The sequence below is a fragment of the Carassius gibelio genome, chromosome B20 (assembly GCF_023724105.1).
Source record: "Carassius gibelio isolate Cgi1373 ecotype wild population from Czech Republic chromosome B20, carGib1.2-hapl.c, whole genome shotgun sequence".
Classification (NCBI taxonomy): Eukaryota; Metazoa; Chordata; class Actinopteri; order Cypriniformes; family Cyprinidae; genus Carassius; species Carassius gibelio.
Genome location: NC_068415.1, coordinates 16,925,666 through 16,951,125, shown reverse-complemented (window position 1 = coordinate 16,951,125; position 25,460 = coordinate 16,925,666). Strand labels below are relative to the sequence as shown.

General features: G+C 36.7%; 1 protein-coding gene across 4 annotated transcripts in view; it reads right to left on the bottom strand.

Moving 5' to 3' along the window:
- cdc42bpb (CDC42 binding protein kinase beta (DMPK-like)) overlaps positions 1–25,460 on the bottom strand; it is a 70,185-nt gene that overhangs the window by 28,733 nt on the left and 15,992 nt on the right. For all 4 annotated transcript variants that reach the window (XM_052585726.1, XM_052585723.1, XM_052585725.1 and 1 more), the window contains exons 2-5: positions 22,788–22,879; positions 4,705–4,788; positions 2,981–3,076; positions 2,029–2,177 (exon numbers count right to left, since the gene is read on the bottom strand). In XM_052585726.1, coding sequence (XP_052441686.1) covers positions 2,029–2,177; positions 2,981–3,076; positions 4,705–4,788; positions 22,788–22,879 — 421 coding nt within the window. The remainder of the gene's footprint in view (positions 1–2,028; positions 2,178–2,980; positions 3,077–4,704; positions 4,789–22,787; positions 22,880–25,460) is intronic.

Here is a 25,460-nt window from a genome sequence, read left to right as displayed (position 1 = left end):
CCAGGGTGGCTGTTTCTCCATGCCCAGCCATGCCTTGCTCTCCATGTAAACAGCCTGCCTTTGTTCACCCTCCCCCATTCACACACACTCAGTCCCTGTCTCTCGACGTCTGGGCCACACACACAGTGCCCTCTGATTCACAGCCCTGGCACCATGGCAAGCACAGCGGGTACAGAGTAAACATGGTATCAAAACTCATCTCACACACACACCACACAATTCACAACCTCACTGGGTGTCAGTAGAAGCACGAAGGGATGTATCCGTGGACACACGCATGTTTATGAGCGCTAGCATGACTTTAGTCAGCTGCTTTGGGCCGGCAAGCTGTTTACTATAAGTGAGAATGATGCAATGCGTTTAAGAGAACTGTTATTATTGGTTGGGGAAATTTTTTTTTTTATTATTTACCCTCATATCAATACAAACATGTATGACTAATTAAGTTAATGCTGATCTTTTCCGTTAAATGACAACTGATGTTGTTAATCTAAAAAAAAAAAAAGAACCATAGGAACATCAGTTTAAATAATTAATTTTTTTGTTAAATTAATGCACTACAATCCAAATCTTCTGAAGTAATGATAGTTTTTTTGAGAGAAAAAGACTGAAATCCAGGCTGTTATTCGCAAAAAATATTGCTTGACAGCAGTGGCCATTCAAATCCAAAAGCAGTGTGAACATGTTGCTAAGGTCTTAAAAAAAAAAAAAGAAAAGAAATTGAGTTTTTCTACTAGGACTTGATATCAATAACATATATTTAAATTACTATAAATATGAATAGTAGTAGTAGAAGTATTATTACTAATAAAGTAAAATACACAAAATAAGAAATACTCGTATCGTAATTTCACTGATTAAAAATGTTGAGAATACGAAAAAAAAAAAGAAAAAAAAATCACAGTAAATTGCGGTAAAATACTTCTATTTTTATCTTAATTTTGCAAATTTTCTAAAATAAGGTGCATTGAGCTTTTATTGGCACGTTGCATTTTCAAACTGTAAGCTGTATGCCAAATGTAGAGTTTATTTGGAGCAGCATTTACTGTGAAACAAGTACACAAACACTCAAAATAGGGGCTCATAAGGTGCTTGTGTGTAAAAGTGCTGTGCCTCGCTATAAAACAAGCAGTGCATGTATTCATTTAATTAAATAACAGCTTTTGCAATTCCATAATCACACTAAGTCATACCACTATTTGAGTTTTATTTTATTCACGAAGTGCTTACATGCTGCTAAACACCTCTATATAGGTTGCAAATAAGGTGAGGGTTAGTAAATGTAGATTTTTTGGCAAACTACCATTTGAATATTGCTACTGCATTAGAGGTGACGCTTCCAAGGAAGGAAGGAAGAGGGGGCTCAGCTGGAACGGATGGCAGTCCAGGACAAGCAGCCAGGAAGAGGCCCCTGAACCTGAACAGATCCACAGCCACCTGCGGTCATTTCATTAAATGCTTCATGTGGGAGTGTACATATAGGTGAGGTGCTGTTGATCTCCAGTGTGCACATTACTCACACAGGGACAATGACCACTCTGCTATGCTTGTGAGTACATGTTCAAACACTTACATTGGGTAAATTCGCAGGGGCATATCGTTTTGTCTGGATCTAGTCTTTAGTGATTAAAAACTTGACTATCAGCATAAAGTTCGGCCCACATTGCAGCATATTCAGGCTTAAAATGGCTCACTTGGACAGGAAGGGGTTATATGATATTTAAAGTGATCAACCACAATTTGCTTTTTACATAAATTTAAGGGAATGGTATAAAACGGCTAGAACAAAGCAAAAACCCTACTGAGAAGACCAGCATGAATGCCCCAGGTTTATATCCTAGTATCCCAACTCACTTTGGGTAAAAGTGTACGCTAAATGTATATGTCTGGGCTGGTTTGTGCTAGTTAGGTGCCAGTCTACCAGCATGATCTTTGTGATAAACTAAGTCTTGCTGGTTAAAGCAAACTAAGAATCAAGTCTGCATCTGATTCTCACTTGTGTCACACAGAAACACACGATCATGTCACCTGTGTACGTAGCGCTGCTGATGGATGGAGTGGATAGCGAGCACCATCTCTGCCACATAGAACTTGGCCATGTCCTCCGGGAGTCGGTCCTCGAATTTACTAAGCAAAGTCAGCAGGTCGCCTCCCACGTAATAATCCATCACCAAGTACTGCAGGAGGAGAACATTATCATCCCTTATCACATAACACCATTCAATTACACAAACACTGACTCGGCACTTCATAATATCAACTCAACGACATCAAAGAGTAGTATGATTAACAAATATTTATCACACAACCACAAAGATTGCCCTGTGCCCTAAGCTCCAGTACTCGGTGTTAGCGTGTTTGAGGGCTGCGCTATCAGAGTTTGCTACAAATAATCATCAGTCACTCTGATACACACGACATTTTCATTATGGCCATCATTACACTGATAATTATTTAAACATCATATAATTACAGATTAATTACCTTAACTAAATATGGCTTTGAGGTTTTATCTAGATAGCTTACACTAAATACACCCAGAATGGGTGCTATGCATTCAGTTTTGTTATTGTTAACTAAAACTATTCAAAATAGCTTTCTTTAATTAAACTAATGCTAAAATAAAGATAAAAATACATAAGTGATTTCAAATTTTTGTTTAAGATATTTAAATGGATAAAACTGAATTAAGATGAAAGCGAAATAGAATTATTAAAAATAATAATAAATTACTGAATCATATAAAGTCACAAACTAACATTTAAAATGAAAGCATTTATTTTTAAAATATTATGTTAACTTTAGTATATAAATAACATAATAACATTGCATTAATGCTAATAATTTAGATTTATATAATGTTCAAGATGTGTAGGTCTAAAAAGATTGCGAGTGTTGAGGTTTTACAACTCACTAAATGACATCAAACATTCAGTTACGTCTTATGAGAATGAGTGTATGCAGAGATGGAGACACACACCAGGTAGTTGTCATCCTGGAAAGCATAATGCAGGGTAGTGATCCACTGGCAGTCTCCGTTCACCAGGACGTTCCTCTCTTCCCGGAAACACGCCGTCTACATTAGATGTGAAGAGACTTCTTACATCAAAACATTCCAAGACTTTTTTTTTCTACACCTTGCTTTGTCAACCTTATATAAAAAAAAAAAACCTGAAACACATTTTCAATTAATTGTGCAGCCCTAGTTTTTGGAGATCAAGAATTGATTAAATTCAATACATTAAAGTACATCCACCTGCAGTGATGACTTTCCCATTCTAGATGTTATTCTTGGATCTCATATCTGTTTGAATTGGGACTCTGGACATGTGAGGAGGAATAAAAGGAGCCCAGTGAAGCTCAAAGAGGATTACTGACAAGCCCAAGCGACAAAAGTTCTCCTGACATGCCTCTGGGAGGCACGTGGGCACCGTCAGGACTGATCAGGCTGAAACCGGGGCAAGAAAGAGCTGGAGTAGAAAGGAAAATGACCTTGCACTTCTATTCACTTCAGTTGAGAGGGTTTGATAGCAGTCATCGAGCCATTAGGGAGAGGCTATTTACTGACTATATGGGAAAATGCTATGGAGATCTTATGGAAAAAACAGGACTAGCAACTCACTGGTTCTTGCAAATAATGCAGCTTTAGTTGCCAAATTACAGAATTGCTCAATTTAGATGGATATTTTTGGCCGTCCAGTTTAGATCATTTCACATTGTCAGATGAACAATAAGTAATATGACTAATATTAAGTCTGACAAACCTGAAGTACACAACTATTCATGGTTCATTTTAAGGTTACAGTAATGGATCTAAAATATTCACTGAGTGAGTGAGTCTAATTCAAAGTGCCTTTGAAGTATGACTGTGAATCATTTGGACTAATTCATTAAAGAGAGTCATTTGTTTGTGATTCACATGTCACAGATGGCACAATAGTCATATTTGCTTTCATCTGATGAAACCATTTATGAATGGCAACTTCTTGCTTAAATGCTAGATATATATACTCCAGCCTTCAGTGTCACATGTAACATCCAGTCTATCACATGATCATTTAGAAATCATTCTAATATTCTGATTTATTATGAGTGTTGGAAACAGTTCTGCTGTCTAATATATTTGATGAATAAAAGGTTAAAAAGAACTGCATTTATTCAAAATAAAAATAATTCTTAAAATAAATATTCTAATAATATATTTTCTTTACTATCACTTTATCAATTTAACACATCCTTACTGAATAAAAGTATTGATTTTATTTAAAAAGAAAAAAAATTACTGACCCCAAATTACTGACCAGAAGGTTATATTGTTATTACAAAATATTTATATTTTAAAAACATAGCTTCTTTTTTTTTTCATCAAAGTATCCTAAAAAGTATTACATGTTCTGAAAAAAATATTAAACAGCAGAACTTTTTCCAACTTTGATAATGAATCATCATATTAGAATGATTTCTAAAGGATCATGTGATAATGATCCTAAAAATTCAGGTTTGCATCACAGAAAAAATGATAATTTAAAAAGTATAATACATTTAAAAACAATTATTTTAATGATATTTCACAATATCAAATTTTTTCTGTATTTTTGATTAAATAAATGCAGGCTTGAGAAGAAACTTCTTTCAAAAACATTAAAAATAGTAATCTTTCCAAACACTAACAAATGATGATGCCATAAACAAAAATTGGTTTACCTCGGCCCTCTTCAGCATCTCCCACTTGTTGAGAATCTTCATGGCGTAAACACGCTCGGTGTGTTTCATCTTCACCACAGCAACCTAGACCGATGAGATGAGGATTTAGCCAATGCATACAAACAATTAAAATCTCAGCATGATTTAGAGGCTGTGGTTTTGAATTTGAGCATTTTTATTTCCCTCATTTATTCATTGCTTGCACTTGCGGCCCACTTAGACCGAAACCCCATTGGGGATCTATGATGCCTCTGAAAATCAGAAAAAGGAAAAGCTGAAACATAAGGCTGCTGACTTTATGCATAAAAAAAGAAGAGATGGCATTCAAGAACCAGTTAATGTAGGCCATCCGACTGCAGCACATCAAAAAATGTCAAGGGTGACTAGGGTCTTCCCTGCAGGGGGAGTGACTAAATATTAGGACAAGGACAGGTTGGAAAGGAGTGTCTTGTTGGAAGTTCTTCATGTGGGGTGGGGACAGCAAACACCCTGCCTGAAGTAAGACACACCAGTCAAGGAGAATGCAGTAAAAATGCAGTGAGTCTCTGTGAAATTAGGGAATGACATTAGTAAACAACTAACTTGTTACCAAAGATCCGAAACCTAAGCTTTAAATACAGACAGGAGCAATTCATGTTTAAGGACAAGGTCTAGGCTCGTTTAGGAACAGTTTAATCAAAAATGAATTATGATATTGTGTATCTGAGATTTTACAGGCTGAAGATAGGTTGATATGACTATGGAGCATTTCGCCCAAGACTATTAGATTTCTTTTGCACACAACACTTATTTCCACACACTGAATATTAGTGACTAAATTACTGTTGGGTCCAATAAAAAAATTCTAAGACCGTCAATCCAGATGTCTCAAAATGTTCACCAAGACTCAATGTTCTAGAAAAAAAAACAGTAAAAACATGAATTTTGTGAAAGATGAGAATTTTAAATAACTGTTTTCCATTCTTAAAAGGCTGAAATTTCTGCAGTCACTACTCCAGTCTTCACTGTCCCATGATCTTTCAGAAATCATTCGAACATGCTGATTTGCTACTTAATTCTTAAAGTTAATCACAGTTAATATTTCCTGCTTAATATTTTTTCGTAGAAACTTGTATACATTAGTTTTTAGGAGTCTTAAAAACATTCCTCAAAACATTTCCTTTTAAACAAGTCAAGTTATACGAGTTTGGAACAGAGAATATATTTTTTTAAGAAAACAAGCCTTTAAACCAGGCTTCATAAATCTACAATATAAACATCTCTGTGAGATTTCATTGTTTCCCCTATGACTTTCAAACATAAACCTCTGTGCGTGACCAATGTTATTCAGCTATCTTCTGTCCACTGGCTATCTGTGACCGTCCAGTCGGTTAATGTTAAGTGGAATCATGAATTTCCCTGTACTTTGCTGCCCGGGACACATCACATGATGTGTGTTTACCCTCAGCGGAGGAACAGTGTTCCCCCTCACGTGGACCCACACCCGCATACCTGCCCACAGCACAATGTGCTGCCTCAGCATAGAACACGGTGCTAACTTTGCATACTCTAAGGGCAAATTATGAGCCTTGCTGCTGTTTTCTGCTTTTCGACCCCCTTTGATGTCCTTTTGATTGTGTTTTTGCCTGAATCAAAGTATCTGAAAGGTTCACTTTGACGACAAACTCAAACAGAGGCTTAATCACACACATACTTCTTATCTGTAAGGCTCCAAACCGCAGCAGATAACTGACCTCATTACAAAAACAAACCGAACCCTGAGTGCTCAGAAAACCCCCAATTCCTCCTCCCTCGGTCTCCTGTCCTCTTTTCCCCTCTCCTTTTTTTAGACACACATTTTCACAAAGGCAGTCGGCTTGACCTGATTGAAAATGCAGGGGAGGTACATGGAGAATGAGAGGAGTGGGTGACCAAAGTGGACACTGCAATGCAATTGTCACCAAGGCACTCGAGTCCAAAGGAGAGATCATGTACGCAAGCGCTAAGGTCCTAGGGGATCAAAAGGTCAGAGTTCACAGAGAGATTCTGACGGACAGATCTATACAGTGAAACAGGTGCTGAGCAACCGTGAAACCCTGAGGACAAGGAAGGGGTTGCATCACTCTGAACATGCAATGTAAAATTTAAAACTGGCTTTGGGCCTTAATTGTGCAACACAGAGTGTGATACTGGGCTCAATAACACAAATTCAGGATACTGGTCCAGTCGACTGAATAGTTCAGATTTTTACTGGTCACATTTTCACTTAACTGAATGATTAAAATAATAAATAAATAAATAAAAATAACAATTAAAATAATATATAATTATAAAATCAAAACAAAAACCTTTACCAGAAAATTACTGCATATGGGGAAGATGATCATTAAATTGGTTTCAAATTTTCTATTCTATCAGATAATTCTGCTAGATAACTTTACTCACCATCAGTAAAATTCAATCAATGAATAAAAGAAAGAAAGAAAGAATAAATGTTAGATGTTTAAAAAAATGAATACAACATCTTTAAAATAAGTGTAAACGATGACACAATAAGGCAAGTGAGAGTCCTATGAATCATACCAAGACCCTCTTAAACCAGTCCTGAGCCATCAGACCATCCCAACCAAACAATGCTGGCAGCCATCGACTTATAGTATGAAAGAAAAAAAGAAAGAAAAAAAAAACTATGGAAGTCAATGACAAAAGTTCAGTTATCAACATGCTTCAAAGTATCATCTTGTGTTTTAAACAATACTCATGCACATTTTTTATAATATTAGGGTGAGTAAATGACAGAATAAAAAAAATTCTGGTGAACTGTCAGCCCTTTGAAAGCCAGAAAACATTGATATAAACAGTCTCATAGCTTTCAACTAGAGATGCACGATATTGGATTTTTGCCGATATTTGATTAGGGCTGAACGATATATCTAACGATATGATACGCAATATCGGGTTCGTTATCAATGGCGATTCATCTACGATAGTGAACGCGATATTGCGTAGCTTGTCAGTGATCTACGGCTCTGTCTATTAAATGCCTCTCCATTTAAAAGCAGGTGATGGCAATTTAGCGGTAATCACGGAATTGGATTTACTGACTAGGTGCGCATGATCATGTCGTTAGATATATCGCCTATCCCCCTATATTTGATATGCCATTATTTTTCAACTCATTTTGGTCAATACCGATATATTTCCTTTAAATCGGAAACAACACCAATTCTCTCCTGTGGAGAAATATTTTACAATTTTCGTTCATTTTTAACAAGAACTTAATTGTTAGAATTAAACAATAACGAAGGTTTTTTTGACTGTACATGGAAGCTTTGAAAATAACTATAAATTAACTATATATTAAATCACTAATTTTTTTCCCCCCAGAAAAGTGTTATCCCTAACATTTTATTTTAAGACTTAACATTTGTAGAAGGTCTAAAGCAAAAGAGTTGTACAAATTCTGAAAATCTTTTAGAGCTTATGTTAGAATTAGGGATGTCAAATTTCGATTATTTCCATGATCGATCGTCGTTTAAATTAACGATCAATTAATCGATTAATCGTTAACCATAATACTGCAAAATGCGTCTATTGCAGGCACGCAGTCAGCGGTATGACAGGATGTGCAAAAGCCACACACACACACACACACACTCACACACACAAAACGCTTTCTCACTTGAATTAAAGAGGTTTTAGTCTGAATAAAATGCTAGTAGCAGGATTATAAAATGAATAGATGCGATTATGATCATTTGATAAAATGAAGAGAGCGCGCCATACTTTTGAGGTCATTTTACTTTGTTGACAGTTTCCAATCCCGCATGGAGAAAGCTGAACGCGCCTCTTTAAATGGTTTTGTGGTGCTCGTTGTTGTATTTTAAAGCACAATTGCAATGTTTTCAACTGACATTATTGTATTTAAAATAAAATTATCCGAAATGTGGAGCGCGTGTGACTGCGCTGCACATTAAGTGAACTACATCGGCGCTGCTGCACCAAAACACACTGTTGCTCACATTAATTTGATCCTGCTGGATTCTGTCCTAGAAAATGCAGATTTTTAAAAATCCAGAATACAGCGCATTAGATCGTGACAGTGCATGCGTGCAGACGAGGATGAGCGAGCGCGGCTTTGGCTAGATTTATTTGGAGGTTATTGCTCATGTCTCATTCGGCACAAATCGAAATGTTTCCATATTCGCAATGTATTTGAATGTTAAACTATTATTTATAGCTAATGTAAACTAGGCTTGTACTTAACACGCATTCGCATATAGACGGAAAAGATGATCCTCTTCATATGAGCAAAAACGTCCTTGGCATAACAGCAGAGTGGACCGGTTTTAAATCCGTTAATCTTAATTATTTAAGTCGGATATATTTCGCATAGCCTATTAAAAAAAAAACACAAAAAAAAAAAACATGAAAACAAATTGTTATTTTTATGTTGGGCCTATTACTTAGTAGGCTATAAATTTTCCTTAAAGCATCCCATTTTGTCCCAGGGCTTAGAACCTGTGCCCTAGTCAGGTCCATGCAGAAACTTGTGAACGATGCTCGGCGTCACCGTTTAGTGACAGCAGTGAATGCTCCAGGAATGTGTCGGTCACAGCGCCTATTAATCGCTGTTTTGAATCCAGCAATTATTTATTTAGAAATTATAAGATCTGATTATGACAAGTGTGGTATAAAAGCTTTGTTTATTAGAGGAATAATAGGTTAACTGGAAAATGTTAGATCGCGACCATGCTTTTGGACCCCATAGTCTTCATTTACGCGGCTTTGTTCTGGTTTGCCGGTTGGTCACGAATTTGCACAAATTCAGTATATTTAGGCATTGTTTCTTTTCCTAAATCTTCATAGTCTAACCCTCTAATTTCCCAGGTTTATTTTATTATCTTTCGCTTTTAATAACTGTTTTCGCATCTCTTACTGTGGTAAACATGGGAAGGGAAATTAAAGATTTCATGAATTAAGAATTCGTTCGATTTATTAATTTGTTCCCTTATTTCACTTAAATCATGGGTTATTTAGGGAACAAAATTAATGAAACATGGACAATTGCCACATTAATAATTCGTAGGAATGAATTAACAAGTTGTAGGAATGAATAGACTATCTGTCCTGTCACTGTGTCCCGCAGCCCTGCAAAGCGCACGATATAAAACAGTTATCTGATGAAATGATTAGTAACTACATTTCTATTGCATTTAATGTTGAAGAACTTTTATGTTGTTTCTATTTTAATGTACTTTAAAGTTTAAATCACATTAAAAGCTTAATTTGTACATTGTGAATGAATGATGATGCTTTTATATATCGTCACCGTCACTCACAGCCGCTCGCACGTGTTGAGTGCGCATGAGCCGCACGCAGCCCAACATTGAATCGGTTAACCGACCATCGATAGCCTTAATCGATTGCATCTCTTATCGACAATTAATCGATCATCGATTAATCGTTGACATCCCTAGTTAGAATATATTACACATGAATACATTAGTATATATAAAATTATTTAGTTGACAAGTGTCATGTTTGTAATTTTTTTCCATGTAAGCTGTAGATTCTGACCTGTTTATTTATTTATTTAATTTATTAAATTATTTTAGGACATCAATAACTGACTATGTAAAGCCATTATCAGCTGATTCCGATATCAGTCCGATAATATTGTGCAACCCTACTTTCAATCCAATAAAAGTTCAGAATCAGTATCCATAGACTCTTTGAGATAAATACAGTTCTCTTTGTGTAATATATACCAGATTTGATACTGGCCAAGCCAATGCCAAATAATAACACTATTCAATATGTTTTAGGAACATCAGAAGCCCTGCAACAATAAAACACTAGACTTCTGCCAGAGAAATACCAGCGTGTGGAGCTGAATCTTAATTAACAATCCTAATTTTGTTAGTATACCTTTAGAGAACAGAAGCCACCGTCTTCTCTAAATCAACACTGAGGACAGGGTTTGTCATGTACTTTGACCTAATCATTCTTTACATGAGTGATTCAATCAATACAACAGATAAAGAGATCAGCACTCATACTCGCGTAGAACTCTCACTCTGTAGCAGTTATTACAGGTGGTTATGTCTGGACTGTAGTGACTCACTGTGAAATATATATAAAAAAAGTCTGCTTCAATCTAGTTCTCCTTGATTGTCCTTGTTCCATGTTTTTCTTTCGTTTTCTATTTGACAGAATAATTATTTAGAGTCTCAGGTGAGGCACAAAGGAGTGCCATTTAAGAATGCGTCAAACACTAGACTCTTTCAAGGGACAGTCAAAATAAAAATGCAGTCATCTAATACACTCAAACATGTCATTACAAACCCAGATATTTACTTTTCCAAGATGACCAGTCAAGCTAAAAGTAGTAACAAAAGTAGCTATATGACTTAAGAGCTTTATTTACAGTCTCTTAAAAATCAAACATTATCAAATCTCCTACACTCAAGAACACATTAGATTCTTAAATGTAGCACTTAATTCAGTTTTCCTTGGTTTCAATTATTTAGAAAACATTTAAAAAATGCAGCTTATGCTACAAGTCATCTGCTGGAATGGCACTCTCTCTACAACAATAGTAACGCTCTACATTGCGATAAAATCATTTGAATATGCGACTAAATCTTCACTGTCTAATATTAGCCAATGGCTAATAAATTCTCAGATTTTACCTGCCAGTGTGTGAGTTGGAGGCTAAGTATAAGTTTAGCAAACATTTTTTCAAACACTCTGACTGCGCACTCAAACGATCTGTGCTATTCTTTTATTCATTTTAGGCCGTGTCCCAAATGGAACACTTCTTGTGCACTGGTGGTCTTATGGACTTACAATGGCTGCCACATGTGTGTGTCCGTTGAGTCCACGAGACTAGAGGTCGACCGGTATATCGGGCCGATATTTGTAATTTTTTAATATATCGGCATTGGCCGATATCATTGTTTAGTAGCCCTGATTTAAAGTCAGGCACGTCGGCGGGCAGCCCCGCGTTATTGGCGCGGTGGAAAGTGCTGCTGCTGCCACTGCATGTGAAGCACCCCAAGCCAAACTTTTGGAAGATTCAACAACAGACCTGGGAGATAAAGATAGTCAGAGAATTTCACTCTGTAAATGGGGTGGAGAAGTTGGCAGCTCTCACAAACACTGCAGCATAAATGAGGACTCCGTTACTCCGCCCCGCTCACAGACAGCACCGTGCTCTGAGAGACAGCTGTCCTGGAGCTGCCCAGAATGGTGAATGACATTTGTTCGGAAGCATGGTTTGATGCAGACAATAACCAGTTTTCCATCCAACTCATTTGTATTTAGGGATGTCAATATTTGATAATTTCCATGATCATCGTTTAAATTAACGATCAAGTAATAACCTTAATGCTGCAAAATGCGTCTGCAGTGGTATTATTCTTATGTGCAAAAGCCACTTGGAAAAAAAGCGTTCTCACCCGAATTAAAGGGGTTTTAGTATGAATAAAATGCTAGTAGCAGGACTGTAAAATGAATAAATGTGATTATGATCATTTGATAAAATGAAGAGAGCGCGCCATACGTTTGAGATCATTTTACTTTGCTGAATGTTTCCCGTCAAGGAGACCGCTGAATGCGCCTCTTTAAATGGTTTCGTGGTGCTCATTGTTGTATTTTAAAACACAACTGCAATGTTTTCAAATGACACTATAGTAGTGGTGCAACGGATCATCATTGATCCGTGATCCGTTCGGATCAATATCTTCAGTTCGGCACACACGTGACCCGCGGATTGATTTATGATAAGAAAAAAAAAAGTTGCGCATGTTCAGTCCACACTCAGAGGTCATGGCGAGCGGAGGAATGGAGGAGCTTGAACGCCCCGCGCATTTTGGCTTCCCTGTCAGATAAAATGATGAAGGAAAGAGGTTAGAGTGAAAAGATTGTGCCAGATCTTTGGAGGTTATTGCTCACGTCTTGTTCTGCACACGTCTTGTTTCCATATTCGCAATGTATCTGAATGTTAAACTATAATATTTTTTATTTTATGTAAATAGACGGAAAAAATCATCCTCTTCACATGAGCAAAAACGTCCTTGGCATAACAGCAGAGAGGACCGGTATACGGTGTATTTAAACTGACCAGTGTAACTTTTTAAAATGTTTGGTTGACTGTACTTTATTTTAATAATGAACAGACTACGATACAAGTTTGAAATTAGAATGCACTTTAGATGTTCTGTGTCAAATGTTGCTAGTGTGTTTGCAGCACTACTGTTATTTATTTTTTATATATTTTTTTTTATATTTTTCAGTTTAATTGATTTTTATTTCTAAAATTGTATTTATTTAAATGTATATTTAAATTGACATTAATGTTCCAACAAACTTGAAAAATTCTACTGGATAAATGTAAATGCTCTAAAACTTTTATGTAAATGATTTACATACATATATACACATACACACATATACATATATACACATACACACACACATATATACGCTCAACCTGTTTTATATATTTAATACTTGGTCAGTTTATTGATTTGTTTGGTTAACTTTGGATACATTTTTTATTTTAATACAGTGCAGTGCACTAAATTAAGATGAATGAAGAGATGGTTCAAGTCAGTGCTCAATAAATGATGATAGGTTTAGAAAAAATGTGTTGTTCCCACGTTGCATCCACTTATTATTAGTGTGACATTTATGCATGCAAATCAAGGGGAAAACTCAAAGATATCGGCCCTAAAAATCGGCAGCACATATTGGCCATCGGCTGACCCTGACCTCTAAACATCGGCATCGGCAATAGAAAACCCATATCGGTCGATCTCTACATGAGACCATACATGCAGAATTGACGCGCTACATGTAAATTATATTCTTTGTTGTATTTTCCTCTTAAAATAATGGAGTTCCTTCTGATTTTTTTTTTTCAGCTTTAAAGAACTGCCGGGTTTTCCGGTAGTGGTGCACAAACGGCAATCTCACTGGCTGGAAATCAGTTCGAGCAAACACACACAACCTGATTAATATACAGTACAGACCAAAAGTTTAGACACACCTTCTCATCCAAAGAGTTTTCTTTATTTTCATGACTATGAAAATTGTAGAGTCACACTGAAGGCATCAAGGGCTATTTGACCAAGAAGGAGAGTGATGGGGTGCTGCGCCAGATGACCTGGCCTCCACAGTCACCGGACCTGAACCCAATCGAGATGGTTTAGGGGTGAGCTGGACCGCAGACAGAAGGCAAAAGGGCCAACAAGTGCTAAGCATCTCTCGGGGAACTCCTTCAAGACTGTTGGAAGACCATTTCAGGTGACTACCTCTTGAAGCTCATCAAGAGAATGCCAAGAGTGTGCAAAGCAGTAATCAAAGCAAAAGGTGGCTACTTTGAAGAACCTAGAATATGACATATTTTCAGTTGTTTCACACTTTTTTGTTATGTATATAATTCTATATATAATTCCACATGTGTTAATTCATAGTTTTGATGCCTTCAGTGTGAAACTACAATTTTCATAGTCATGAAAATAAAGAAAACTCTCTGAATAAGAAGTTGTGTCCAAACTTTTGGTCTGTACTGCAAGTAATTAATATTAAAATTATTAGAGTAATATAATATTAATAGATTAATTTGTAGAATTCATATTATCATCATCATCATCTTATCAGTATTATTGCTAGTGCCCCCCCCCCCTTTTTTTTTTTACAGAAATACTAAATGACCAACAAAGCACCATTACCAGTCCTAAATTTAGTTAAAATGTCTATGCATTCATACATGGTTACAAAGTTTTTATTATACTTAATAAAGATCTATTATTAAATAATACTTGATTATCCAGATATCATATTTTAATGCTTGACTGACTGATGTTAAGAGTGTACTTTCAGGTATTTAAAAAGGGGTGTCATTTTAAAAACATACAGTATTTGATGAGTAGACAGGATGTGAAGAGATTTCGTGGTACGAGAACTCTTGAGATCCGGTGTGTCTCGCGATATCGCACCGGTCTCACGAGAATGTGCCGATATCCTTTCTAAACAATTAGCAGTTTACATTAGAGCGGAACTCATGTCCTTCCAGGAAATCCCTTATATGGACAAAGGCATTGCTATAACAGCTGTAACGGAGTAAACAGAACATATAAACGTTTTGAATGATAAAACAAAGACAAACCCTTGACTGAGACAATATAGTTTGTCTGTTTTTCAAGTCATCTTTGGTATTTTCATAATTATCAAGTATATTTATAATCTATTGCTAATTGATGTATTCTTTTTAAAGTAGCCTATGGAACATATTTTCTGCCTCATTCTGTGACAACTCACATCAGATCACAAAAGGAAGCATATGACTGGTGTTAGAGTAAAAAGGTTATAATTTTCTCTTATGTTGGACAACAGGTTTAGAAATGTGAAAACAAGCTTGTTTAGCAAGTGTAAATACTGCATTCAAGCAGTCCACAGATGCTCTCATTTCCCAAGTTGGAATGTGAAAACAACATGGACACTCGTTACTACAAAGATTTGTTGGATTTGTATTATCAGAGTTTTCCGACTTGAGTTCACATGCAATTTCTCAGTTGGGAAATTATTTTTCACATGCGGTGCCAGTGATGATGCTTCTTACATCCATTTTGGAGAACCAGAGGACAAATATTTCAGTTGTTGGCTCAGGCATGGCACCGAAATGAGGCACCCCAAAATCTGCATTCTAAATCAATTCTAGTACATACCGGTTACATAGGTACCAGTGCCATTTGTGTAGAACAATATCCATTAGAGATGTTCCGATACCCTTTTTCTCTTCCTGATACCGATTCCGATACCTGGGCTCAGGGTATCGGCCGATACGGAGTACTGATCTGATACCTGGGTGTGTATCTGTATATACAGCTGTATATACTACTAGCCCTGTGTAAATTGCTAGAATTATTTTATGGTGTGCTTCAGACTGATCCCTTAATAAAACATGAACAAATACATGGTGAACTACTGTATTCATTACAGTATTTTTATTATCTGACATGAATTTGACAGTATTATTTATTTTCTTAAGCGAAAAAGAACTTCAAATGCAGCCAAAAATTTAACACCGCAAACTAAAAAAGGTATTTTAGTTTTACAATATAACTGTATAAAAAATTTGCAACAAATAAGTCTAGGAATATATAAAAAAAGATATATTAAACAGATAATCTCTTGACAATAAAACAAGTAAAAAACAAGCAACCGTCTAGGCATAATTATTATTATTATTATTAATAGAGACGTATTATTATTACTACATAGAGACATAGCTAAATCTACTGCAGGCTACAACAGTAGCTTAATATATTGTCAATTTACCCATGTTAAACCAAACATTTATTTTAATGGGCTGCCATGAAGATCTTTGATTGTCTGGGTTTATGATATGACGTGTCCTCATATAGTGACACACGGCAGAGTTTACAAAACAGCGAGCTCCCGTGCATCTGCGCCCGTCACCCACAGAAATGTAGAATTTGCAGGAGTAATATTTAAATAGTATTTTGCAGTTTAATATTCACAGACACTAGTATATATTCGGCTACTGTCTGTAGCCCTGCGCTTTGACTAACACGTAAGCTACTGAACGCAGCTGCGGGTACCGAATATACTCAGGAGTCGGTAACTACCGGTACTACAGAGACATACTGCTAACCACTGATCTATAATATAGAAGCGGCTTCACTGTCTGTTGGCAGTTTAGAACGCGATGAGCAATACAGTCATATATAGATCAGTGCTGCTAACGCGTCTTCATTTCTTCTTCTCTGATCTAAACAGGGGTTGCTTGTGGCAACACAGCACAACTTCCTGTGTTTGCAATGCATTCTGAGCAGTGAAGAAGAACCGTGCAGCAGTTAGGCAAAGCTAGCGGTCATAACTAGGTCTTGTTTAAGAAAATGGTATCAGATCGGTATATGGGTTCACGTACTCACCGATGCCAGAATTTGTTGTGGTATCAGAGATATTTCCTATAGTAGTATCGGAATCGGAACAACTCTAATATCCATATTGAAAATTTTATAAACCATAATCTCTAGTCTCCACTAATTGTTGTGTACCGCAACCCAGTACAGTTAGTGGAAACTAGAGATTATGGTTTATAAAATTTTCTATATGGATATTGTTCTTACACAAATGCATCGATCTGCTTCAAAAGGTCTTTATTAACCCGCCGGAGCTGTGCAGAGCACTTTTTATGATTGATGGATGGATGCACTTTTTTGGGCTTCAAAAATCTCAGCCCCCATTATAAAGCTTGGAAGAGCCATGGCATTTTTTTTTATATTAGTTTGCTTGTATTCATCTGAAAGAAGAAAGTCATATACACCTAGCATGGCTTAAGGATGTGTAAATCATGGGGTATTTTTTTTTTTTTGGGTGAACTATACCTTTAAAAATTTTCAGCTATTCATCAACAGCTATTTTATGGCTTCAGTAAACTTGGAATATAGTGTAAGAGTTGTACGGACCAGTTTGTACTTTTATGGTCAGAAAATAATGCTTGTATACACAAGAGCAGCCTGGACACTGTGCTGAGCATCTGATTTGCCATTTCCCAGAAGTTAGAAAGTCAAGCTTGCAGTGACATTATATTTTTTTCTAGATTTTTTTTTTTTTGAGTTAACTATTCCTTTAAGTAGTCCCAAATTTCAGCCTTTAAGCTGGGATCATGCCATCAATCATAAACAGGAAATGCAAGAGATTTATCTGGAAGAACATCCTGTAACGTTAGAACCACAGGAAACGGCTGGGAGAGGGAACAAAACAGCAGCACCATGTGTCCGAGTGCTCTGAAACCGACACAAGCAGCAGCACACTAACAATAGCCTGGCTTGATGATAACAGAAAGACTGCAAAACCCCCCAAAGAACTGACTCATCATAAGAACCACGTGACGCTCACAAAAAAAAAGCCAAGGGACTGAGAAGGAAGGGTTATTGAGGTCTCATGGCTGAGGAAGGGACAATGAACAACACAAATTGCATGCGGAGTGAAACACTATTTTTACGAAAGTCACTCCTTGGAGAAGGTTCTGGTTTCCTGAGCCTTTCCTGGAAGCTGCACCGTCCTGCCCTGCTTCCTGTGCCACAAGTGACATTCCTGACAGGAATCTATGGTAAGGAGGAGAACTTGGTTGTACAGAGCATTTAGACGAACACTTCATCTGTTCACATGCACATCCTCTTCACTGTTTTTGTCATCAACTAAGAGACTGTAAGCATTAAGTGGTATCCAAGCAAAACCTAATGATAAACAAGCAGTTTAACCACAGACCTCAAAAGTGATGCATCCTATATTCTTTTGTTTAAGCCGAGTTAACTTCCTTTGATTTGAAGAAAAAGCAGAAGTTTTACTTTGGATGCATTTTCCCAGGGAAATGAGTCAAAGACACAACATTCATTTACGAAAGAGGTATAACGAAACATCAGAAATATGTGACACAGCAAAAAGTTCTCTCATGATTGAGAAATATCTGATAATCTGTCTATTTTTCCACACAATAGTTTATCTTACTGTGAATTTCAGAAATTTGAGTTTCATGCTAAATCTATAATTGATCTTTATAAAATGAATAATTGGTCATTTTAAAGCCGAAATTGTCCTTTTTTTGTTAAGTCAGACTTACAGACCTATATAATGTGAGTTTGGCTTCATTTAGCAAGTACACTCATTAATCCGACTATATCTAGCTAAGCATTGTGTGATTAATGTAGTATACATTTCATTCTTCAAATATCTGACCACACATGGTGTTTTACATAATCGGACAGTCAGATGGAGATTGTAGAGTGCAACAGAACAACCGTCCACTTCTTTAGGATTCCACGAGTCCTTTCCCCATTAATTTCCAATAGGGATGTTTCTAAGTCATTTACGAGTTACAAACCATGAACCAAACCAACCAGCTATGAGGTAAATCACAACTAATAACTTGGTTTTGAAGCAAAAAAGTATTTGAAAAGACAAAAGGTAAAAGACTGTATTTAAAGGGACAATTCAAAAAAATTAAATAATGCAATTTAATTAGCCTAATTACTCATCCTCATGTCATTACAAAGCTGTAAGATATTTATCTTCGGAACACAAATTCAGATATTTTTGATGAAATCCAAGAGTTTTCTGAACCTGCATAGGCAGCAACAAAAACGACCATGTTCAAGGCCCAGAAAGGTAGTAAGGAAATCTTTAAAATAGACCATGTGACATCAGTGGTTTAATCTTCATGGAGCTAAGAGAATACTTTTTGCGCACAAAGAAAACAAAAATAATTACTTTATTCAACAATTTATTCTCTTCTGCATCAGTCTTAGATGCACGTAAGAGGTGCACAATATATATCCGTTGTTAACTGACAAGCTGCGCAAATCCAAGCTTATAATGGATGTGGATTTGCGCAGATTGTCAGTTAACAACGGCTCTTTGTAGTAACAGCTGCTCTATGTGAAATCACACACCTGATGGAATTTACTGGCTTTACTGACGAGATGCGCATTAATCATCGGCTGATAAATATTGTGCACACCTAATGCACATTTAAGAAAGTATCATGACGCATAGGTGTGATGCTGCTGATGCAGAAACTGGCATTCTGACATAGAAACCGGATGTAAATGCGCATGCTATACAGTATTCGTAAACATCATAAGCAGCACCACGCACGTGTCGTGGTACTCTCATGAAGGCACGTCAAAGACCGACACAGAAGAGAAGAAACGGTTGAATAAAATGTAGTTTTATTTTTTAATATAATTAAGGTTAAACAACTGATGTCACATGGACTATTTTAATGATGTCCTTACTAGGGCTGTCAATGAATATTCTAAATTTGAATATGTATTCGAATATTTAAAAAAAAAAAAACGAATTTCGAAGGTGAAAATTAATATTCAAATAAAAAAAAATTGTGGAAAAAAAGGCCCGCGGTAGTAGAGGCGTGGTTGTCTGCTTTGCGAGTTGGCGTGCTAGCGCGCCTGAGGGTTCAGTGGCAGGTCACAGCCTCACAGGAGTTGCACTCTCTGGCACAGCATCACTGCTGAAAGTTGACGCGTCTTCATGGAAGATGCCAGCAAGTGCAGAGCCCAACTCGACCGCAGCAGAGAAAATGAGGTAAAATTGTGTGAGGTAAAATACCATTCGACCAATAGCAACATGAGGTCACATCTAAAAAATGTGCACCCAAATGAGCATGGCATAATGTGTGGAACTCCAGGTAAACAGTCACGTCTTTACACTTAACGTTACTTTGCATCGCCTGCCGCAAGCTCTTTGTCTGCAACACGACAAGAGGCCATAACATTCATTTGTAAGGACATGAGACCAATCAGTAACGCGGATAGGGCACGCTTCGGGGAGTTCTGTCAAGCAATGGATCCGAGGTTTGATTATTTATCGTTTCATGTCAAGGAATATTTCATGTTTACCACAGCACAGCTCGCTCTGAGCATTCAATGTCAGTTCTATATGCTGTAAAACTTCAATTAATATTAATAATATTTGTTTCGATCACTGAATGAAGCCTACTATATTTGGGACAACAGTCACAACCTTAAATTGCTTGCACAAAAATTAGTTTGTTCATTTAAACCGTTATGCACAGAGAACATGAGGGTGAGAGAGCGTAAGGTCTGCAGTCTTGGACAGTTGATTTCCTTGTTTTTGTGTAGTTAATACGTTGTCATATATGTTTAAACACAAATAGACCATCTATACAAGTAGTTATGTCTCTTTGTATTATTTTGGCCTGTTATTGATGTAATGCGCGTCATTGACAACATGCGCAACCAGATGTTCGAATAGTTTGAATATTCGTGTATTTTTTAGAGGGAATATTCAAACGTCATTTTTGAGCAATTTTGACAGCCCTAGTCCTTTTCTGGGCCTTGAACGTGGTAAATGCATTGCTGTCTATGCAGAGTCAGAAAGCTCTCGTATTTCATCAAAAATATCTTCATTTCTGTTTTGAAGATGAAGAAAGGTCTTACAGGTTTGGAATGACATGAGGATGAATAATTGATTACAGAATTGTAATTTAGGGGTAAACTATCCCTTTAATGTACTGTGAATGACTACTGATTTAAAAACAACAGAGAAAACAAAACAAATGATTTAAAGATATCCATTATATATTGTGACTACGACTGAAACGATTAGTCTGCATCATCGACAATAAAAAATTGACGACAAATATTTTTGTTGTGGAGTAGTCGTTTGATCTCATATGACCTAAAGGCGCTGTAATGCAAGACTGTAAATCAGCCCTCCCAGATGTAATTCAAGAGTAGACAGCACTTCAGTTCAGAGTAAATGCAGCCTAACCTGAAGCTGCTGAGCGGCGTTTGGATGAATTTGTTAATATATGCTGCGTGAGTTCCTCTCAATAACAAAATAAACAACAGAAACTGACCATGGTGTGAAAGCAGCACTCAAGAACACATTTGATTACAACAATGTGGATGTAACTTAGGCACTCTAGTAAAGTCCAGTCACATCTCGTTTATTTATATAACAGTACTTCATGCAATAGATAGCCTTAAATCAAGCAACTTTACAGTACTGAACATGAGAAACCAGATTCAATGTCATTAGAATCAAAACTTGATTTTCTGTTATAAAGCAGAAATCTCCAGTGTGGAGCTAGCTAATCATTAAATATTCATTTTTTGTGGGGTTTTTTTCATTAAAGTTTTAGTTTGGTTTGATCTAGCTCAGGACTTTTGTTTTGATTATCATAACCCTTTAAGGTATTTTAAGAGAGATTATGTTACGAGATAATGCTAATTAAATAGTTCCTCCAAAAAGAAAACGTCCTTTCACTTACCTTTATTGTTTTTTTAAAATATGACTTACAAAAAGAGATGCTAGGCAGAATGAAGCGCATTTAGTTACTTTTTCATATAGCTGATTAAATGGTGAATAAGAGAGTTTCTCGGTCATCTCATTTTATGTGCCAAATATATTTGTATAAATTAACTGTATAACTGTAAAAACTTAATACGACTTTCAAAAGCTCAATTACCTTAATTTATTTGTTAGAATGTGTGTAAATATTTTAATTGCAAAAGCTGAATAATCAATAAATGTCTAATAACTAATCAGTTAAATAATCGATGATTAGTCGATTAATCGTTCTAATAATCATTGGATTAATCAAATATCAAAATTCACAGAAGTGGATGGCACTAAAGAGCTGATTTGCATGTCTCTGATTGGTGGCGATTTGGGAGAATCATGAGTAACAGACTGTCACCAGGAATTCCAGTGTTAAACAAATATATACCATCAATTCAAACCAAGTAGTTCACAGTAGATTTTTTTTTAACCGTTTATAAGTTCTCTTTAAAAATTAATATACCTACTGAGAAAATTCCTAGAATTTTTACTTCCAGAGCCCGACTGTTGCACTCTGTACTTCAATTATAACCATACATGTAAACATACTTGATGCAAAAAAATACAAGTGGAATAGTATTAAAATGTTGGTTTTGAGTGTACTGAAGCTTAAAAACACTACATAAGGGACTAAATAACATGTTTTTTCATAACAAGGGACAGGTTTTTCCACTGAGAGCAATCTAATTCCATTGTGGTGAAAAGGAGGAAGAGGAAAAAGCAAAAAAGGAAAATGTAGCAGTGATAGAAGACAGAGTGGTAGGGGAAAAGAAAAGTGCAGTGTGTGAAAAGGGAATAGTCCAAGTGTTTTACTGCAGGAACGAGTAGCACATTCCCCTGTAAAACAAACGAGCAGTCTAAAATGCCTAGATTTGTGCCGGCCCAAGAATAGCAGTCCAACGCCAGGCCGAGATCCCCAGGGAGTTGTCAGGGGGAGAGAAGGGAAACTCGGATGAGATGAAGGGGTTTGGTTTGTGGCTCCTGATAAGATGCTTGAGGGGGACATGAATACTATGCTGATAGTTTGGGGTTTTCATTGGACACACAAAATGGGTCATGAAAACAAAGCTTTGAAATAACGAAATACACACAATATGGCAAAGGCTGCCATGATTCAGAGGGGATTTCCCTGCAATTTTACACATGCCATAATAGCAGCGAGGGTTCGCAGAGTACCTTACCTCTCCGAAGGCTCCCCTGCCGATCACTTTGAGCATCTCGAAGTCGTCTCTGTGAAGACGCATCTCCTTCACAGTGGTTGTGAATGGCTTCACTGTGAAGAGAGATGGAGAGAATTAGTTATGATTAATGGTTGGAAATAAATAAATAAAAAGCTTTGAAATGGCCAATAGAGAAAGATCCTGAAATTTATCCTTGAAATTGATGCACCAATATTAAAACTTTGGCAGATACAAATAAGGCGATAATGATTATATATAATTACGACAAATAGTGCTGTCAAATGATTAAATCACATCCAAGATAAAATTTTAGGCTATATAATATAAATGTGTAATGTTTATATTTGTTACACACACACACACACACACACACACACACACAGTCTGGTCAGCTATCCTTGTGGGGACTCTCCATAGGCGTAATAGTTTTTTTACTGTACAGACCATAATTTCTATCGCCCTACACCAACCCTACCCCTAAACCTAACCCTCACAGGAAACTTTCTGCATTTTTAGATTTTCAAGAAACTTCATTCTGTGTTATTAGCTTGTTTACCCGTGGGGACCTCAATTTAGGTTCCCCACCGTGACACAAGTCCCCATGAGTCTGTGTGTATTCAGGTTTAAGTCCCCACCAGAATAGAAAAACAAGTACATATATACACACACAAAACACACACACAAGTACATATACACACATACATACATATTTATGTTTAATGTCTGTATTCATGTATGAAAAACTGAAATTATGTATTTTGATCTAAATGTCACCACAATCTGTATACAGGCGGAGCTCCAACAAAGTGAATCGGAGTGAATCCATCAAATGCAGCCGTCAGGAGATTAAAGAAACAATGTAACCTAAACAGTGTGCGTTAAATTTCATGTTGTCAGACTGTCAACCCTTCTGCTTTACGAGGCACCGCTGGGGGCCTGGCAAGCACCCAAGACACAGCTAAGTCAGCCCGAACGCCTCGCCATATGAGGACATACGCTGAGTCTCATGTAGTTACAAAAGACATTTATCACTCATAAGAGCTCTAAACTCTAAACACACGGCAGGCCTGCGCCTCAGCCGTTCAGACAGAGCCACATGCTTGGAGCTGCATGGAAAGAACATCATCTGCTTTTAATGAGGAGATCCCTCAAAGTGGCTCAGCATCTACAGACAGCTGTAAAGCCCAGCACGCACGAGGCCAGCGAACTGGTATGTCACTCCCAAGACAGCAGCAACAAAAAGAAAAGTAGTATGATATTATCGTTCATTTAGGAAGCTTCTAGTATTAACAGCACCACTGACAACATAAGTTTATAATGTTGAGTCATAAACTGGTGGTGCACCACTGTGTATCTTAAGCCACTGATCACGCAAAGCGGTTCTTCCTGTCACCTACTCTCAGCCTCAGACGGGACGACGTGGGCCATTCAGGGAATGTGTGATGCAAGTTATGTCGTCTTCTGAGAATTAGGATGCATAACTTCCCAGCTTACGGAAATAGGAACCATGATGCATTTCGCTGTTGATTACTAATCTTAGAGGAGTTTGACACAACTCCATTTAACTTTCAACCACTGCAACCATTAGATCCTCAGGGGCACCCACAAATCTGAAAAATCATTTATGTTCCAGAAAAAAACTTAATAATACATTAAGTTGAAATAAAACTATTTGTGTTAATAATAATAAAATTATGTACACAGGCCCCAAAAAACAATAGACTAGCATACACACAGTACTTTTAATATCACTCCTTGGGGACAAAAACTGCCTTTCATATTTAAAATTGCATGTTTTTTTTCGTTTGTTTGGTTTTTCCATGCATGTAATATGAAAATCCTCTCAGCCCCTAAATATAATGAGGCATTTCTCTAAGTCTCCAGGATCATATTCTCAATTACAATAAACTCTCATCGCTCACATACTAAACGATTATGGCAACATCAGAACACCAGCTGCAGGACTGAAAATATGAAAACAAGCTGCTAGAAAAGTTCCTGCGGCCAACAGAAACAAAAGGCAAAAGTGAAACTCCAAAGTCTGGAGTTGTTTTAATTAATACTTGTATTCAGCAAGGACACATTACATTGATCTACAGGGACGGCAGAGACATTTATAATGTTACACAAGATTTCTATTTCAAATAAATGCTGTTCTTTTAAACTTTCGATTCAGCAAAGCATCCTGAAAAAAAGAATCTATCACGGTTTCCACAAAAAGATTTTACATTGATAAGAAGAAATATTACTTGAGCAGCAAATCAACATTTTAGAATGATTTCTTAAGTATCGTGTGACACTGAAGACTGGAGTAATGGCTGCTGAAAATACAGCTTTGACACAGAAATAGATTATATTAGAATTTTATATATATATATATATATATATATATATATATATATATATATATATATATATATATATATAAAAATATATTAGAGATGAAAGACAGCAAAATATATAAATGTCTATTTTGGCCCATCCCTAAGTGTCTCTCTGCCTGACACGCTGCATCACTTCTGCATCCAGCAGAGTTTTGCGGTTAGCATGCACGCTCCATTAGACATGACACTGGAGCCCTGTGCACAAAGATTAGACTGTAGGCATGGGCTGGTATGAGATTTTGACAGTATGACAACCTTCAGCAAAAATACCACTTTGTATTGTTACAGC